This window comes from Carcharhinus amblyrhynchos, chromosome 11 (assembly GCF_965287045.1).
Source record: "Carcharhinus amblyrhynchos chromosome 11, sCarAmb.v2.hapA, whole genome shotgun sequence".
NCBI lineage: Eukaryota > Metazoa > Chordata > Chondrichthyes > Carcharhiniformes > Carcharhinidae > Carcharhinus > Carcharhinus amblyrhynchos.
The window spans coordinates 64046642-64067413 of record NC_137334.1 but is presented as its reverse complement, the minus strand read 5'-3'; the positions used below and the strand labels follow the sequence as shown (position 1 = coordinate 64067413).

The following is a 20772-nucleotide window of genomic DNA, read 5'->3' as shown; positions in this document are numbered from 1 at the left end:
CCAAAACCCTCTGCACCTCAGTGTTCTGCAATCTCTCACCATTTAGAAAACATGCTTATTTTTGTATTCTCCCTGCCAAAATGGATAATTTTACATTTTCCCATATTATATTGCATTTCCATTATTAAGTATCCAAATCACTTTCTATTGGTTGTATCTCATTTGTCCACAAAAGTAGCCAACATAGCATTCAGTTGTAAGAAAATAGCTTTACTTAGGGTAACTTGAGATGGCAACTAGCCAGTAACACCAGAAATGATATAAAAAAGTTTTTTCTGCATCAGTGAGAGCAAGAACTCTTTATAGAAGCTGCACTGTCTCCAGCAAATGCATTCATTTTCTACTTCTTATCTTCTTGCAGAAAGAAATCCTTTAAAAATCTGCAGCCTTACCAAATTTCCCTTTATTGAATATACAATTAAGGCAGCCTTCGAAGATTGGCATTGTCAGTCATTGCAAAAGCATAGGAGCTCAAAACTCACAACATAACATAGCAGCTGAAGCACTAGAACTAACATAAATAGCCTGTAGTTATAGAATCCCAGGAGAGGATACATATACAACTTGTCAAGTAAACTCTTGTTTTAGCTGCCAGTTGATAAGCCATGTAAATTATGGCAGAACATTCCTGCTAGAGTATTTTATTCCATCTCAAGAGGTGACCCTTTCAATGGCATCGCCTGCAAAGGAATCACAAACAAATTTCATTCAGTGTGGAATTAATATTTCCATTCATGTTACCAAATTGATCTTTGATTTTGGGCATTTCTTTCTGGAGAATAACCTGTAAATTAAAAAACATTCATGACAGATGTACTTCATAACAATTTTAGCAGAATTACCAAAACAGAAATAGCACAATACAAGGACAACTTCACAACAAGATCAATATTGAGAGATGCCACAACACCACAATTAATCAGTGACAAGACTGAATGTTGGAAAATTGTTGTTACACCCTGCTTCAATGTGCTTTCAATTTCTCTTTTGTCACCTGTTGATAAAAGTAACATTCCTTCATCAAAATAAGAAATTGAGATAGGCCACAGTTTATTCAGTGGATTGTGCTAAATCTTTCTTGAGAAATATTATTCTTCTGTCCCTCTTTTGAACAAAGTCATATTTAATAAAGTTTATGCATATGAGTACATTTGACATTTCTTTAGCAGTTGTCCCTTTATTTTTTTATGAGCTGAGGTGATATGGGTATTGCTGCCACACCTAATTGCCCTTAACTAAGCACCTAGGGCAGCACGATGGCACAGTGGTTAACACTGCTGCCTCTCAGTGCCAGAAACCTGGGTTCGTTCCTGGCTTGAGTCACTGTCTGTGAGGAATTTAGACCGAATCTCCCACACTCTGTGCAATGCAGAGGCCACCAGGGTGAATATTATTAGATTTTAGGGGGTGAGGCCTATTCCCACCTGGAAGGCTGACTGTTAGCTCCTACTTGTGGCCAGCCTGGGTCCCCCTGCGGTGCTGCCCCCCAACGCGTCAAAGCACAGATCATGACCCCCAGACCATTCCCGGGCCCAGCCCCAACCCTGCCCATCCCAGACTGTCCCAGTCCCCACCCCACCCCACCCCGCCACGGCAGTGCCAACCCCCCAGCAGGCATATACCCCCCTCAGCCCACCCTGATCCCCTCCCCGCAAAGTGCATCCCCCATGGGAGGCAGACACTCCCCCGGCTGACCTTTCCCACCCCCCCCCACCTCCCATCCCCCCGCAGACCCCTTCCTGGCAGACCCCAGCCCAGCCCACCCTGATTGTTGGCCTCTCTCCTGACCCCATTGATCCCTTTGCAGATGGCAGAGAGGATCCCCACAGATCAGTCCTAGACCCCGTCACATAGGCCCCACCCCAATAGGCCATGCCCTCTTGGCACTGCTCCTCTGCCTGGTGAGCAATGCCAACATGCCCCCTGGGCATGGGCACTTTGCATCTTGGGCAGTGCCATTGGACATTGGTGCCCATGATATGGAAATGTTAGCGTTGGACTGGAGTAAATACAGTAAGAAGTCTCACCTTCAACAACCAGTTCTTCATCAGATACACGGAACAGCCACGGGGACCAAATTTGCACTTCAATATGCCAACATCTTCATGTACAGGCTCGGACAAGACTTCTTCACTGCACAGGACCTTCAATCAATGCTATACACTAGATACGTCGATGACATTTTCTTCCTTTGGACTCATGGTGAACAATCGCTGAAACAACTACATGATGACATCAACAAGTTCCATCCCACTACCAGATTCATCATGGACTATTCTCCGGAATTAGTTGCATTCTTGGACACGCATCTCCATTAAGGACGGTCACCTCAGCACCTCACTGTATTGCAAGCCCACAAATAATCTCACGATGCTCCATTTCTCCAAATCAATGCCAGGAGTGTAATACAATTAAAAGTGATAGATAGTCCGTGGTTATTATTTGGTGTCTACCAAAATTCATCCATATGATTGGCTGGTTAACCTGCTTGCTGACATCGCTGGTTCTGGATACCGGATATCCCCTTGAACTGACACCAGAATAAAATTCACTTTGTGAGAAGTGACATCCACACCACAGCTTTTTTCGAGGTCAGATCCAAGCACTGTCCCTTCATCACTGACTGCAAACTCCAAGGTATTATTGTCAGTCAGCCTGTTAGCTGTCAGTCAATAAAGTTTCTAACCATTATCTGTGCACAAATGTAGGCATGATCTTCATTTACATTACAAGTATTTTGGTAGCAACAGTCATGCTTATTATTCAAGAAACATTCTATACCAGAGAGTTTGTCATTTTTCGTATGAACACTATTTAATCATTCAGATTTAAAAAGTTACATGTAAACACAGCTCCTAAGGTGATAGCCAGATTTATGTATAATGCAGGCAACATCTTTTGAACTTAAGAACTCTTGAATGAATATTCCATTAAAAATTGTGTCAATTTTTGCATAATTTTGCTGTCATTAAAAATGCTGAAACATTAAACAATGTTCTTATGAAAAATGACAAACTCCCTGGTACAGGTTGTGTGCCGTGAATGTTACTTGTCAGCCCAAGCCTGGATGTTGTTCAGGCCTTGCTGCATTATCTGAAGACGATCGCAAATGGTGCTAAACATTGTGCAATAATCAGTGAACATCTGCCTCTCTGACCTTATGATAGAAAGACGGTCATTGATGAAGTGGCTGAAGATGGTTGGGCCTAGGACACTGCCCTGATGAACTCCTGCAGTATTGTCCGGAAGCTGAGAATGCAGATGGCCTTGCAGGATTATCTTGTGCAGCTCTGGTCCTAGAAGGTCCACCTTTACATCTCAGCCCGGATGGCAGCATCCTGGGCAGGTTGGCTGACAATTGGGAGGATAAATGCAGCCATTCTGAGAGGACAGCAGATATATGCATCATGGAATCGCGCACACTCTCCCAGGAAGCTGCCTTGGAGGTCAGATTGCTATACAGCTATAACACCCTGAAAGCCCATTTCAAAACTGGTGTCTACAGTTATGATGGTGACAGCCTGGGCTTGCATTGAGGGAATGGAATTTCTTTCAGCCAAGGTACATCTCAGAGTTGACATACATCAGGTGAGATGTACAAGCAGTCAATGGCACAATGCCAAAGGGGACTTCTGTAATTCTCACAAGGCCTCGTAGAACCATAGCATACATACAGTGCAGAAGGAAATCATTTAGCTCACCAAGTCTGCACTGAACCCGGATCACTAGGGCTGAGATGCAGCAGAGCTAACCGCTGTGCCACCATGCTGTCTTTACTCAGTCTGCCTGCTTCTCTCTGGCTAGGGAGAATAAAATGTGTTACATTCCTTTGGACTTCAATGTCTCACTGACCTACCTAATGCAAAAATCAGCAGCAAACTGGGAGATCTTGTAAATATCACCTGTTTTAGCCTAAAAGGAGTCCAAATTCACAGCCACAGGCAATGCCATCCTTATGAGCCTGCAATCTGGCAGCAGCAAGGGGCCAGTGGAATTGAGAGCCTTCTTAGTGAAGCAAAGACATCTAACACAGACAACTCAAGTGTGGGAAAATGAGAGATCTGATGTACTAGAACTGAGTTAGAAATTGTGTGATTGCACATGATGCCAATTTAGTCTGAATTAGGAATCGGGGGCTTATAGTATTCATGTAAATATTGTAATTCTTTACTAGTTTTTACTAATCTAAGTGCTGCAGTTAAGAAGTTTCCTTAGGTTCCTTTCCTAGGCACGATGGGATACTTGACCATAGGTGGCTATAGGGATGCTGGCTTAGTAATGAGCAATTATTGGCTTAACAGCCTGTATAAACAAGCTTTTCATTGTAATACAGAAGAAGGGGATAAAGGGGAAATCAAAGGTCATATCCAAGGCAGAGGGTTGAGATCATTGAATAGTATTGTTAGTTAAGAAATGAATGACTGTCAAGAAGCATTATAAAGATGGGCGGGATTTTACGGCCACGTTCCCTCTGACACCAGAAAAATCCCACCTGAGGTCAACAGACCTTTCCATGGTCCACCCCTTACCTGCTAGAATTCCCATGGCAGGCAGGATGGGAAAATTTGCCCCAATAAATCAGAAGATAATTATATGTTGTAACACTTGTAGCATTGACAGAGGTTGCTTGAGTGACCAAGGTGCCTTCTCCCTGGCATATGCTTGAAATACATTTTATGCTTTCCTGAGTCCTTAGACTCGAGTGTGGTCAATTTTATCACAACAGAATGATACAGGTATTTGTGGTTATGTAAGATATGCCTTTAAATCGACTATTTAACGTGAAGTTTACCTTTTTATCATCTGCTATTAATTTATGTATAATTTGTACTGGTTTGGATTCATGTTCAAGTAAAAGCTACAAATTTGGAATCTTGTTGATAATTTCTTCATTTGCTGATCATTCAATAAATTTAGTTATTTTGGTTTATAGCTTCCCCATGGGAATTGTATTGGTTCTTTTTTGTTCCTGAACACATATCCAGCTGTGTAAGTTTAAAAGAGGGCATTGAACTCATAAGAACATAAGAAATAGGATCAGGAGTAGGCCATCTAGCTCCTTGAGCCTGCCCCGCCATTCAATAAAATCATGGCTGATCTGAAGTGGATCAGTTATCCGCTTTCTCCCCATAACCCTTAACTCTCTTATTGATCAGAATTCCAAAAGCAAGAAACTAAAAAGGGTCATGAACGAAGCCCAGTCCATTACTCAAATCTCGCATCCATCGACTCTGCCTACACTTCCCACTGCCTCAAAAAAGCAGCCAGTATAATTAAGGACACACATTCTTATTTTCTCCCATCGGGAAAATGATACAAAAATCTGAGGTCACATACAAAACAACTCAAGAACAGCTTCTTCCCTGCTGCCATCAAGCTTTTGAATTAAGTTGATCTTTCTCTACACCCTAGCTCTGACCATAACACTGCACTCTGCACTCTCTCGTTTCTTTCTCTATGAATGGTACGCTTTGTCTGTATAGCACGCAAGGAACAATACTTTTCACCGCATACCAATACATGTCACAATAATAAATCAAATCAAAATGGCAGCACAGATGTTAGAACCAAGCTGAATAACATCATAATCTGCTCACTCTGCCTACTTCCAATGGATTCTTGTTACAATTGCATGACTCTCCTCCTCAAAATGTGGTTCAGAGTAGCTCATACCAGGTGACACCATTTTGGAAGCAAATTGACATCTTTCACGTCTGAAGTCAATACCCTGAAAATTTCCTCCCTGGTTTTTAGCATCTTCGAATGTGCGCCAGTTGGCCAGGGTGTCATTTTGTAGTCAGCCATGATAATAATGAACGGCAGACCAGGCTTAAAAGGGCCAAATGGGCTACTCTTGCTTCTAATTTCTATGTTTCTTTGTCAAAAATGCTTCAATCGCAGAAAGTGGTTCATCTTCTAGGATAAAGAACATTCTGGAAGAATTTGTGCTTTTTTAAAAGAAGGCACTAAACCTTAAAGGAGTAATACAAGGTCTCTAGTTTTTGCTATTCCTGAAAAGAAAACACGCTTTGCCAGAAAATTTAATTAAGCAACTTGAAAGACGCTGGAAGCCTCTTGATCCTGGGGGATGTTTACAAAACAGTCACGTGGTGGTTTATAGCATTGGAAAACTGTGTTTGTTAGCTGGTAAGCTGCTTTGTTTTGGGAGGGAAAAAAGAGGAAGCATCTGTTTGGATAAAGAAGACAACAGCTGCTGAAGCCCCAGAGCCAATCGAAAGAAATAAAGGATTGCTGGACAAAGCTGCAATTCGCTCTGTCAAATTGTCATTCAGGTAGTGAATACAAAAAATCATCAGTGCATTTATTGTGTGTGAGTGAAGTAATTTAAACTTTTATCACTGGGTAAATAATTTACCCTAGTGAATCAACCATCTGTCTTATATGTTTCTTGATTTTCCTTTTTCATTGTGCTGAATTAAATGGGGAGACATGGTCCCCACCCCTCTTTCTGAAACCAAAAGAGAAAATGCTGGAAAATCTCAACCTCTTTCTAAAAGTTCAGGGAGGAGGAACAGCTGCCCACCTAGTCAGTTAAGGCTGTGAATAGGCTGGAAGCTGGATTTCTATCCCTCAGGTACAGGAGTTCCACAAATAGCTGACAGTCCATTGGAGGCTAGCAGCTCTTGATTAAGGCAGCACCAATGGGAGTGCTGGCCACTGCTGGTACTGCAGTTTGCAATGAGGAGGTGACCTGTGATAGAGTGGTACTTTGCAAGTGGGTGGGGATCAGTAAAAATGGTTGTAAGATGGATGGTAGCTGGGCTTTGAAAGACCTTGGGAGGAGGGTAACTTGGGTTGGGCAGGGGGAGCAGGAGGTCTTCTGATGGTTCCAGGAGGCCGGTAATGGAGGGAACGCACCACCTCAGCGAAACCTGCTGGGCTGACCACTTGATGTGGGCCTCTCCTGCAACTAACTAATTGTTGCAATGGTGTGCTGAGATTCTTAAGGTACCATTAGTTGGCCACTTAAGGGGCTCAGTTGGCCCACTGAGAGGTGAGCAACCTGACCTCACTCCCACTGTTGGTATAATTGGTGGGTAGGCAGTAGGCAGGCCACCCATTGGATTGAATGTGAACCTCTGCCATGAAATTCATCATCGGGAAGTGTTACATTCAGCCAGCTGGATGCGCGCGTGTGGATATGTAAGTTTAATACATGTACATGCATATTAACAGAAGTCATTTCAAGTCCTTAGAACCTGTTGCAGCTACATCATCTTCACTTCTTCCCAAAACTGAACTTGAACACAGCCTTGATGGAATGAAAGTTTGTACAATTATGTCTGACAAAGCTTGATTGAAAGCTTTGGCAAACTTGGGTTTATGTCATAAATTTACCTCCAAATGAAACACAAGTGGCAATATTGTTTAGATATACTTTTCAAGCAAAATAAGAAGTGGAAAATGTTTTGATCTGTCACCATGTTTTGGTGTGTTACCATGTGTTGATGAGGTTTCGCTTATTTTATGAGAGACTTGAGATAGTCAGGATATAGTACTTGATGAGTATGTGGTTTTCAGAGCACTGACGGTTCTGCCTCTTGCTGTTTTTGAGCCTCTTGGTCATCTAAATCTTGACGCCATGCTTACATATTCGACGGCATTATCTCATTAACATAACCATTAACATTTTACCATGCAGAAATTTCATACTCCTGTAGTATGGTACAAGAGTTTAAATCTGAAGTTTAGACACATGATCAGCATATTGGAAAGAAGTTCTTGTCTTGTGGTATGTGAGAGGAATAGATAGGGTGGATTCTCAGAGGCTATTTCCCCGGGTTGAAATGGTCGCTACAAGAGGACACAGATTTAAGGTGCGGGGAGGCAAGTACAGAAGTGATGTTAGGGGTAAGTTTTTCACTCAGAGGGTGGTGAGTGAATGGAATCGGCTGCTGTCAGTGGTGGTGGAGGCGAACTCGCTGGGGTCTTTTAAAAGACTTCTGGATGAGTATATGGGATTTAATGGGATTGGGGGTTATAGATAGGTCTATGGATTGGTAGGTATTGATGTGATCGGCGCAACTCGTGGGCCGAAGGGCCTGTTTGTGCTGTCGTGTTCTATGTTCTATGTGGCAGTTCTCGATTGGGAAGGGGATCAATGGTTACAGGGAAAAGGCAGGAGAACGGGATTAAGAAACATATCAGCTATCATCGAATGGTGGAGCAGATTCAGTGAGCCGAATGGCCAAATTCTTGCTTTTTGTTTTCCATTGTGCTGAATTATATAGAGCTGCTCTACTCCTATATATGATTTTTTTTTTCCTTTTGGTACTTTGTACCTAATCAAAAAAGCCAATCAAATCCAACCAGAGTTCCCACATGAGGGACAAACCGGATCCGAACTGACATGATAAGGATATACATCCTATCTTGGACTTGATCAAACAAGATCCAAGCTGACAAGATAAGGCATTACACCCGCTCTCAGGCTTGATCTAACACTTTATCCTGACCAAAAGACCGAGATGGCTTTGAAAAATGATATTATGGACTTGAACTTGATACATTAATGCCATTGAGGTTCAAAGGGGGAACAAATTCTCTCACAAAGGTGGCAACTCAGTTAATAAGCAGAAATATAAAACAAAAGGAGCAAAAGTATTTATGTTATACTCATCATGATTAGAAGACAGAATATTGTAAAGCAGTCATCTAATTTGATAAATGATTTCACAATTAAAGCCTGTGTTACTTTCAATTCTACAGCATCTAAGATAGCAGAGATTAGACTGCTATACTGATGTATTTGTGGTTTTGGACCCATAATCATGGCCTTTGGATTATTAATGTCTCCATTTGAAATTTGCAGCCTAAAAGTGAACTGAGCAGTGTGCGTCACCTAACATCAGGAAATTGGGAAGTCACCAAAATCCTTGGATATGATGAAGTCCATCAGAAGATGTGAGTCAATTCTACACTGTCAAGCTATCTCTTTGAATGATGACACCAGTTATAATAACACAGTTACCAATGTGTCAATTCTATTACCTTAATTTTATTAACTCAGAATAAAGTTATATTGTCCTGTGTCTGTTTTTTATACAATATTCAGAAATAAGTACTGAGATTTTCTTTCTATTGAATAGTCATGTGGTCACTATTGTTTAAATTCTAATTAATAATTATAAATGTTTAGCCTGGATTCATAGAAAATAATTATTTTGAAATACATTTTAATATCACAGTCTTACCTATAGCAATAGAGAATCCGTTCTTTGCTTCAGTTCTGAACAAAGTGGTTAGGAATAAGACACCCCCCCCACAAAGACTGTTAAAATGGTACCTAGCTGGGTATTCAGTCCCTTTAGTCAATCCCAAACTTGCTTGTAGGATTTTCAAGCAAGGTTGGGATTGATTAAGGAGACTGAATACCAGCTAGGTGAAATTCAATACAGTGTCAATGGATATTGTAGTTGTCTACATTGCTTCTTCATCTCCCTCACTGCTATTACACGATAGGTTCACAAGAAGCTGCACTGGAAATTGTGTTCAATGTGATGCTGTTTTGCCTCATCTCTTCTGATTGCAAAAAAATGTAACTACCGACTAATCAATCCAAAATTCATCAAGATGGCGACTGCACTGGGGACTGAAACCTGTGGACACTAGACAGATAGCAAAAAACTGACTGGCTGCCCAGCTGCAGTGACACAAGTTCAAATCCTCCATTGTGCTGAACACCTGATCTCACCTTTGAGTAAGCTATGACTGGGCGCTTATGTTTCAAGAGTAAAGGAAGAAAGCGTGGGATTGAGGTTGTCCACCCAGCAGCCTGCTTGAAATATTATTACTTATGGGATCTTGCCATACTCATTGTCACAAATGTGACCACATTTCAAAAGTAATTAATTTGTTGTGATTTGGGATGTGAGGTCATGGAAACCACAATATAAATTCATGTTCCTACTTTATCAGACTTAAAATAATCACCTTCCAAGCCCACAATCACTACCACCTTGTGGACAAGGGCACAAGATGCATGAGAACACTATCACTTACAGGCTCCTCTTCAAGTCACACATCATCCTGACTTGGAACTTTATCCCTGTTCCTTCACTGTCGCTGGGTCAAGATCCTGGCACTCTTTCCTAACAGCATTGTGGGTGTACCTACACCACATGGACCACAGCAGCTCAAGAAGTCAGCTCACTACCACCCTTTCAAGGGCAGTTAAGAGTGGACAGTAAATGCCTAGCCAGCAAAGCCCAATTCCCATGAAATAACTTGAAAAAATATGTATTGTAGTAATACATATTCATTAAAATAATTTTAACTTGCCTGACCACAGGCAATTTTTTATCACAAAATATTATTACATTATTCTCTATAAATAACAACTTCACAATTTAGGTTCATTAACATAATTTCATATGAGAATGTCACCTAATGGTTTGCCAATGTAATCTCATTTATTAGATATTTTTTGAGTACAGAAGATTCACCAAGAGGAAGACACTTGTACAGGTAAGCAGAAGCAGGTTAAAACATATGTGTTTAAAAATAAGAATTGTGATTAACTGGGTATGAAGGGATATTAATTTTAACTGGAACAAAGGCATCACACTCACTGAATTTTCCAATGAAATACAAATTCTGCCTGGGCTTCAATTCTAATCAATGTGCAGTTGTCCTTATCTGATTTGCTTCATTTATGCTTATAGTAGGACATGCTATTGTGATACATGATCTGTGCAATACTGACCAGAATTAAGACCATGGCATTTTACTGCATGTTAATGTGAACATCAAGAACACCAATAGAACTGGGTGGCACCGTAGCACTGCTGCCTCACAGTGCCAGGGACCTGGGTTCAATTCCTGGCTTGGGTCACTGTCTATGTGGAGTTTGCACGCTCTCCCTGTGTCTGTGTGGGTTTCCTCTGGGTGGTCCGGTTTCCTCCCACACCCCAAAGATGTGAGAGTTAGGTGGATTGGCCATGCTAAATTGCCACTTAGTGTAAGGGGGACTAGCTAGTGTAAATACATGGGGTCATGAGGCTAGGATCTGGGTGGGATCGTGGTCGGTGCAGCCGAATGGCGTCCTTCTGCACTGTAGGATTCTATCTTTCTAAGTTAATTATTTTTCTTTCACAATTAGCATGAAAGACTGAAAAGTAATTTTGATAGGAAAATGTATTGTTCTTTCTCATTGGTGATATTTGCCAAACAGCCAGACCCAAGATAAAAATAGCATCTGCAATCTGTATTGAGTGAATTGTTGCAAAGTTGGATTAATTAACAACTGACCTAAAGCCTCACCTTACAAATGCATTAAAATATTTGCAATATCCAAGAGACTTTTGATTTGGGGAGAAGAGATGCCTTTCTGCATGGGCTTGTTACAAATTAACCAGACGAAAAATATAGCATTGTGTTGTATATTTCTATGAATAATATCAAATAAATTAATACTATTTTAGCAAATATTTTATATCTTGAATAAAATGTTGCATCCTGTGGTGTGATGCAAAATTGTATTTGTGGACTGCAAGTTTGTTTTTTAAAATCCAATGCAGGAATTTGACTAGGAGTTTGCCTTGTGAGTGAAAATTTGGTTTACATAAAAGGTCAGATCAACTGGAGATTAAGCTGCCACTTACTTCACCCACAAGTAATGAAGCACAAAGTTTGTTGTCAGAACTCCAGCTGTGACCAAGAGCTGGGTAACACAACAACTCAGTAACTGTAAAACTCCACATCAGAGATAAGTAGATGTCTATCTCCAACACAGCAGGAATGGAGTTGGGTAATTCTTTTAAATTGCTATCAGTTGTGTAGCACAAATTTGAAGTTGAAATGAAAAAAAGCAGATATTTACAATTTATCCTTTACAGTCTATTGGAGTCTTAGTTTTTTCCTGAGTTATTAAAGCCACCGGTTCAGAAATGAGTTTCCTTAAAGTTAGGGTAGAAAAAAATGGGGCTGTTATGGATCGATAGTTTACATGGAGGAGTAGAGCCAGAAAAAAACAAAGTGATATCCAAACAGTGCATTGCAGGCAGGAGCAGAGTGGACTTCACGCTGAATAGTCACCAGCGTTTTCTCCCCCACCACATTCCCAGACCGTTTGAACCAAATATTCCTGGCCTATAGCCATTAACAAGTTATTTCAATGCATACTTCTCTAATTTGTCTCCTTTTGTTACACTGTTATCACTCATGTCATTTAATCACCTCCTGTCCTCTACCTAATCACAGACCATTCTCCCTGTCCCTTCTTTTTCTTTTAACTTTGCACCTCCTTATAAACTGTTGACCTGTAACACCTCTTTGTTCCAGTGAAAAGTTATTGATCTGAAACTTTAACTCTCCCTCCTCTGATGCCTCCTGACTTTGAGCATTTTCAGTAGCTTCTGTTGTTATTTCAGATTTCTAGCATTGACAGTCTTGGCTTTAGTCTTTGGGCAATACATGCATTTTAATTGCGTTGGCATATAGCAACACATTGTGGTAGAAAATTCCCTGTTCAGTGTTCTGACCTGCTTCCTTATGCTTGTTCTGTTTAACAGTGTACACACTGCAGGATCATTTCACCGCCAGTGTCTCTCCTGTACTTTCCATCGAGAGAACTGCACTTATTTCAGTGCCCACTTCAGCCCCAGTAACAAACACTTCATACTGCACTGTGAAGGTAGGCTCTGAATCACTTGAGAGATACCATAAATACAATTGATTAGCTGTTTGTCCATAATTAAAACATTCTGCTGCTGTAAGTAGGGAAAGCCAGTTGCGGTTTATCCAGGGCAAGTCTACTTGCTGCAGATCAAATGTAAGGTCTCACGTGTATTGATTTAACGTTTATTCATGCATCTATTAAATTGTTGCCAATTGTCCACTCGCTGTTGATGCGATTAGCAATTCCACACAGACACCGATCATTCTGCCTGTGCCCCTAAGGTTTGCTTTTTCAAGGTTGGGACTAAACCTGAGAAGTCTGTCATCATTTCATGGCACCCGACTGATCTTTGGTGTGGGGCTAAGCTACAAGGGCTGTGTACTTCTCTGATTTGTTTTACATTGGTAAATCAGAGATGATGGTAAGTATCTAATTATGGCTACAAATGCAAATGTGAAGGGCAAAAAACACAATTAACTCTCAGAAGTGTTCTTGTGGAGCATGACTATGAAACCTAAACAATTCTCTATACTAAGTTCAGTTGTAATATTGCGCAAGGATATATAACATGTATATCATTACATTTTTATAAAGTTCTGATATTCATTCATGTTAAAATTTGGAAAGACCTACTGGCTTGTCTGCTTGTGTTCCTGCATTTATTCTGGTCATGTTTACTGCAAGAATTACCATTTCAGTGCAGTACTCTATTTAATGCTCTATCTCACTTCAGTCTAAGGTATCAGTGGCTGGCTGGTGTTTTCATTCAGATAATTGAATATGATGACCAATATATCAATTGATGAAAGAAGATAAGTTTCAGGTTAAGAGTGTCATCATATGAGATAGTGTAAAAGTCGCAGTCTGACTGATACTTCATGGCGTGGATTGCGTTTCAATGCTTTGGGCAACTTCTTCCCAAAAAATTGCTATTTCTTCTTTTGTTATGGCTAGAGTATCATTATTTGTTCATGTGGTTTTGTTTAAATTTATTTATTTTGTTTGTTTATTTATTAGTCACAAGTCGGCATACATTAACACTGCAGTGAAGTTATTGTGAAAATTGTCCAGTCACCACACTCTGGCACTTTTTTGGGTACACTGAGGGAGAATTTAGTACAGCCAATGCACCTAACCAGCATGCCTTTCAGAATGTGGGAAGAAACTGGAATAAACCCAGGCATTGGGAGAATGTGTAAACTCCACACAGACAGTGACCCAAGCCAGAAATCAAACAGGGGCCCCTGTCACTATCAGGCAGCAGTGCTAACCACTGTGCCACCATAGTGTTCAAGCAATACTTCTAATATTAAATGAATGTGTAAGCAAAAGAAGTAGCATCACTTCTCCCAGTAAAAACAACAAAAAGGTAAAACGTAAGTATTTGTTCAATGAGATAACTATTTAAATTACAAAGTATACGTATAGAGGATGATAAGATTTTTATTAATTTATTTTGGTACGTTTGCACTTATTGTCCAAAGACAATCAAACCCTTCAACATAATAAGAATGTTTCTTTGGAGATACATTAATGCCCTGGAGAGGTTAAAACAGTGCCTTGACTGGGATGTTTCAGAAGCCTTGCTATATACAGATTCAAATATTTTGTGATTTTACAGCTTGCATGTAAACCTTGCAATTTATTAAAATATATGGCTAGAAATTGCAGCATGTCAATATGTTAACCATCTTTACCTTAGAATTGATTATTTCAGTGTCCATCAGTGACATCCTGATATAGCATAGCATCCGACAGTGCAAAAGGAGGCCACTTGGCCCATCGAGTCTGTACCAATCATAATTCCACCCAGGCCCTATCCCCGTAACCTCATGCATTTACCCTAGCGAGTCCCCCGACACTAAGGGGCAATTTAGCATGGCCAAATCAATCTAATCTGCATATCTTTGAAGTGTGGGAGGAAACCCATGCAGACACGGGCAGAATGTGCAAACTCCACTTGTGGGTTGAACTGTGTCTGTTTCAATGCTAGGAGTGTGACAGGGAAAACGGATGAGCTTAGGGCCTTGATGTGTGTGAGGCAGTTAGATGTGGTGGCTGTAACAGAGACGTGGTTAAGGGAAGGGCAGGACTGGCAGCTGAATGTTCCTGGGTACAAGTGTTTTAGGTGTGACGAAGAGGGTTGAAGAGAGGTGGAGGGGTGGCACTGTTGGTAAAGGAAAACATCACAGTAGTGCAGAGGGAGGACAATATGGAAGAGATAGGGATTGAGTCACTGTGGGTGGAGTTGAGGAATAAAAAGGGAGAGATTACATTGCTAGGGGTGTACTATAGGCCACCCAACAGCCCGAGGTCAGTGGAGGAAGGTATTTGCAGGGGCATTTTGGATAGGTGCAGGAAGAATAGGGTGGTTGTAGTGGGTGACTTTAATCTTCCTGGAGTGAATTGGAGGGGGCCTAGAGCTGGGGGTATGGAGGGAGAGGAGTTTGTGAAATGTGTTTTGGAAGGGTCTCTAGAGCAGTATGTAACCAGCCCGACTAGGGGAGGGGCTATACTGGATTTAGTGTTGGGCAATGAGCCGGGGCAGGTGGGAGAGGTAGAGGTAGGCGAACATGTGGCTAATAGTGACCACAAGTCCGTCTACTTTAGGATAAAAATGGAAAGGGACGAGTGCCGGCCGAACAGGAGTGTGCTGAACTGGGGAAAGGCGAGCTATAGCCGGATTAGGAGAGAGCTGCAGGACACTGATTGGGAAGGACTGTTAGCTGGCAAGTCCACGGTTGGCAAGTGGGAGGTTTTTAAAGGCAAAATGAAATGGTTGCAGGGGAGGTATGTTCCGGTTAAGAGGAAGGATGGGAAAGGTAGGATTAGAGAGCCGTGGATTACAGGGGGTATCGAAGACTTGGTCAGGAAGAAGAGGGAGGCGTATGTTAGGTCGAAACGACTGGGTACGGAGAGTGCGCTGGAGGAATATAGAGAGAGTAGGAGGGAGCTAAAAAGGGGAATTAGAAGGGAGAAGAGAGGGCATGAAATGGCTTTGGCTGGTAGGATTAAGGAGAATCCAAAGGCATTTTATTCCTATATTAGGAGCAAGAGAGTAGTTAGAGGGAAAATTGGTCCTCTTAGGGACAAAAGCGGGGAGTTATGTATTGAGTCGGAGGGAATGGGGGAGCACCTGAATGAGTACTTTGCGTCGGTATTCACAAAGGAGAGGGGTTCGGAATCGTGCAGCCTGTTAGAGGGAGCTGAGGATCAGCTGCAGGAAATATCTATTACGAGGGAGGAAGTGCTAGGGCTTTTAGGTAGCGTAAGGACGGATAAAGCTCCGGGGCCTGATGGTATTTATCCCAGGCTGCTTAGGGAGGTGAAAGATGAAATTGCTGGGCCTCTGGCGCAAATCTTTGTCTCTTCTTTGGACACAGGTGAGGTCCCAGAAGACTGGAGGGTGGCAAATGTGGTACCGCTGTTCAAAAAAGGTAGTAGGGATAACCCTGGGAATTATAGGCCGGTGAGTTTGACATCGGTGGTAGGGAAATTAATGGAAAAAGTACTTAGGGGTAGGATGTATGAGCATTTGGAGCGTTGCGGTCTGATTGGGGATACGCAACATGGCTTTGTTAGAGGGAAGTCTTGCCTTACGAATCTGGTGGAATTCTTTGAGGAGGTGACAAAAACGGTTGACGATGGGCAAGCCGTTGATGTCATCTATATGGATTTCAGTAAAGCGTTTGACAAAGTCCCTCATGGTAGGCTGGTAGAAAAGGTTAAGGCGCATGGGATACGGGGTCAGGTAGCTAGGTGGATTGAGAACTGGCTGGGCAATAGGAGACAGAGAGTAGTTGTGGAGGGGACTTTGTCCAGCTGGAGGCCAGTGACCAGTGGTGTGCCGCAGGGCTCGGTACTGGGACCTCTCCTCTTTGTAGTCTACATAAATGACTTGGAAGAGAGCGTAGGTGGTGTGATCAGCAAGTTTGCTGATGACACCAAGATGGCAGGGTTGGCGGGTACTGAAGTGGATTGTCAGGTGATACAACAGGATATAGATAGGTTGGTGCATTGGGCAGATAGGTGGCAGATGGAATTTAATCCTGACAAATGCGAGGTGATGCATTTTGGAAGGAATAATGTAGAGAGGAGCTATGTGATTAAAGGTAGACAAATTAGGTGTATAGAAACACAGAGGGACCTGGGAGTGCAGGTTCACAAATCCATGAAGGTTGTGACACAAGTGGAGAATGTTGTCAGGAAGGCTTATGGAATGCTAGCCTTTATAGGAAGAGGTATAGAGTTTAAAAGCTGCCGTCTTAGAGCCGGTGGATGTGGTCTTTCTGGATTTTCAGAAGGCGTTTGACAAAGTACCTCACAAGAGGTTATTGCAGAAGGTCAGGGGACTTGGAGTTGGGGGTAGGGTGTTAGCGTGGATAGAGGATTGGTTGTCAAATAGGAGGCAGAGAGTGGGGGTCAACGGGTGCTATTCGGATTGGCGGATGGTGACTAGTGGAGTGCCCCAGGGGTCGGTGCTGGGGCCTCAGCTTTTTACCATTTATATAGATGATCTGGAGGAGGGAACCGAGTGTAGGGTGTCGAAATTTGCGGATGACACCAAGATTGGGGGAACGGCAAATTGTGCGGAGGGTGCGGAGAGTCTGCAGAAGGATCTAGATAGGCTGGGCGAATGGGCCAGGAAATGGCAAATGGAATTTAATGTTGGCAAGTGTGAGATGGTCCACTTTGGTAGGAAGAATGGTAGGAAGGACTATTACTTACGGGGCGAAAAACTGCAGCAGGCGACGGTGCAGAGGGACCTCGGGGTCCTTGTGCATGAGTCGCAAAAACCCAGCTTGCAGGTGCAGCAGGTGGTCAGGAAGGCAAATGGGATGCTGGCCTTCATAGCGAAGGAGATTGAATATAAAAGTAGGGAGGTCTTGCTGCAGCTGTATAGGGCATTGGTGAGACCGCAGCTGGAGTACTGTGTGCAGTTTTGGGCGCCGCACCTGCGCAAAGATATTTTGGCCTTGGAGGGAGTGCAGAGGAGGTTTACTAGGCTGATACCGGAGTTGAGGGGGTTGAGCTATGAGGAGAGGCTGAATAAACTGGGCTTGTACTCGTTAGAGTTTAGAAGAATGAGGGGAGATCTCATTGAGACATATAAGATGATGAATGGGATGGATAGGATAGAGGTGGAGAGACTCTTCCCGCTCAAAAAAGACACTAGGACTAGGGGGCACAGCCTCAAGATAAAGGGGGGGCGGTTTAGAACGGAGTTGAGGAGGAACTTCTTCACTCAAAGGGTGGTGAATCTCTGGAATTCTCTACCCGTTGAAGTGGTGGAGGCTGCCTCGCTAAATATTTTCAAGAAGCGGGTTGATGGGTTTTTTGATGAGAGAGGGGATTAAGGGTTATGGGGAGAGGGCGGGAAAGTGGAACTGAGCCATGACAGATCAGCCATGATCTTATTGAATGGCGGGGCAGGCTCGAAGGGCCAGATGGCCTACTCCTGCTCCTATTTCTTATGTTCTTATGTTCTAATGCTTCAGTTGTATAGAACGTTGGTTAGACCGCACTTGGAGTACTGCGTCCAGTTGTGGTCACCTTACTACCGGAAGGACGTGGAGGCTCTGTAAAGGGTGCAGAGGAGGTTTACCAGGATGTTGCCTGGCATGGAGGGGTTGGGTTACGAGGAAAGGTTGGAGAAACTGGGACTGTTCTCTTTGGAAAGACGGAGATTGAGGGGTGACATGATAGAGGTATATAAGATACTGAAGGGAATAGACAGGGTCAATAGTGAGAGACTGCTCCCTAGATTGGTTACGAATACAAGAGGACATGATTTAAGGGTGAGGGGGGAGAGGTATAATTTGGATATGAGAGGAAGGTTCTTTACGCAGAGAGTAGTGGGGGTATGGAACGCGCTACCGAGTGGGGTGGTGGAGGCGGGAACGTTGGACTCGTTTAAGGTTCAGTTAGATAGGCACATGAGTGAAACGAGGATGGAGGGTTATGGTAGGGGTTATTGAATAAGGGTTAGAACCTCAGGAGACACCGGAAAGGCAGGCTTGTGATTAACGTTTTTGTCTTTTCACTCTGCAGGTGGAGGTCCACCTCGTTGTCAAACGAGGGGCATGCACACGGTGGGTCGTGCGTGGGCTGCTCCTGGAGGTTCCGGGAGTGGCCTAGTACTTCGTGTCGGTGTGTGTGCTTGATCCTGGACCGGTAGACGGGCGCCGCAACAGCTCGGTGACTAGCACTGCTAGCTGTGCAGATACATGGATTTGGGCCCGTGTCTGTGGGAGTTTGCGCATTCTCCCTGTGGTTGCGTGGGTTTCCTCCGGGCGCTCCGATTTCCTCCCACACCCCAAAGATGTGCTCTTAGGCTGATTGGTTTTACCAAATTGACACTATTCTCCCCTGAATCTGGCTAAGTCAGGGGTTCTATTTGTAGATACGCAGGGTAGAATAGGTGTAGGGTGATGCAGCGGCGCGGGCTTGTTGGGCCGAAGGGCCTGTTTCCCGTGCTGGGTTGTTCTTTGTTCTTTGTTTGTTCCACACTGACAGTGACCCAAGCCAGAAATCGAATCTGGGTCCCTGGTGCTATGAGGAAGCAATGCTAACCACTGTGCCACTGTACCACCCCGATGTGCACAGTAGTCACATGTAAATGTCTGGCAATATCACGTCATTGAGATTTGGCGGCAAGGTTTGAAACACTGTTCAAAGAGATAAACCAATGGTTAAAGACTTGCATTCTAATCATATTCTGTAAACTGAGGGTGTGTCTTAATATGGTTAATATGTTTAACATATGCTTAATGCTATCGCCACTCACATTGTCTGCACCTTTAAGACTTGATTAGCTGTAAAGACTCACATTCTAATCAGTATTTTGTAAACTGTGTGTATCTTTATGTGCCCTGTCTGTGATCAGAACTCCCCACTCACCTGACGAAGGAGCAGTGCTCCGAAAGCTAGTGGCGTTTGCTACCAAATAAACCTGTTGGACTTTAACCTGGTGTTGTGAGACTTCTTACTACTGTCAATGTAGGCAGCTTTTGTGTTATAGTGTTGAGCTTTCTGACATAAATTAGCCATATGGCAATCTATGCAAAGAGTGGTGGGTGTCTGGAAGGTGCTGCCAGAGGAGGTAGTGGAAGCAACATTTAAAAGGCATCTGGACGGGCATATGAACAGGGATGGAAAAGAAGGATATGGTCTGAATAAGGACAGTAGGTTTTTCTTTAGTTTAGTTAGGACACCATGATTGACAAAGGCTTGGAGGACCGAAGAGTCTATTCCTGTGCTGTACCTTTCTTTGTTCTTTGTTTTTACTTTATCAGATTATTATGAGAATGTCTAGGTTTCAAATGGTAAAGTTAAATTACACTGGAACTTAAATCCATGATATAAGATTGTCTCTGAGTGCTTTATCAGCCCTCTTTACAAACAGGTTGATGATTTGTTTAGGGAGAAATTATGTTTTTCCAAATCTTTTCACCCTAGTGTTATTATTTTTTCCTCTGTTATTATTAAAAATGTGTTCACTGACTGAAAATAAATGAATTTTTCTGAAGAAGTTCTCTGGATTTTTAAATCATCTAATGATTCTTTATTAAAATCCTAGAACGTGCTGAAGTATTGTGTGATACTAATTACGCTTTACTCTTTTATCATGTTAAACAGAATAATTTAGATTGCTTATGAAATGAGGAACGCTAGTCTTTTATAATGACGGTGATTGGAATGTTTCCTCTTCCCTGTCAACTGTAAACGTTTCTGAGTTAAATTATTTGCATTATGTTTCCCATCTTGTAGCTTTGAAAATCATCCCCTTTACAACTCAGTTAAAAACAAAACAAAGCAACACAAAAAAGAATAGCAATACAACTTGGACTACAAAATCAGCGTGCCTGGTTGCCGAAAGAACAATTTTCTGATCTCTGCTCCCATCAAGTGTAAGCTGTAACCAAACAAGTTGGATACTTCCATATTTCATTGCAGTTTGGAGCTGCTGGTCACACAGAATTAATGAAGATATATACATATATAGCGAACAACTACTGTTTTATTATAGGGTTGAGTGCACCTGATTCAGTTCTCAAGCCAGTCTGAAACCATGCCCCCCTGTCTTTCAATGCAAATGCCATCCAATGGTCATGAAACAACACGGCCCAATA

At 42.5% G+C, this 20772-nt stretch overlaps 1 protein-coding gene across 1 annotated transcript in view; it reads left to right on the top strand.

Annotated features, from left to right (window-relative positions):
- dpp10 (dipeptidyl peptidase like 10) overlaps positions 1 to 20772 on the top strand; it is a 763552-nt gene that overhangs the window by 694136 nt on the left and 48644 nt on the right. Inside the window, exons 14-16 of the mRNA XM_080199302.1 lie at positions 8834 to 8925; positions 10441 to 10488; positions 12534 to 12655. Of these exons, the coding sequence (XP_080055428.1) occupies positions 8834 to 8925; positions 10441 to 10488; positions 12534 to 12655 (262 nt within the window). The remainder of the gene's footprint in view (positions 1 to 8833; positions 8926 to 10440; positions 10489 to 12533; positions 12656 to 20772) is intronic.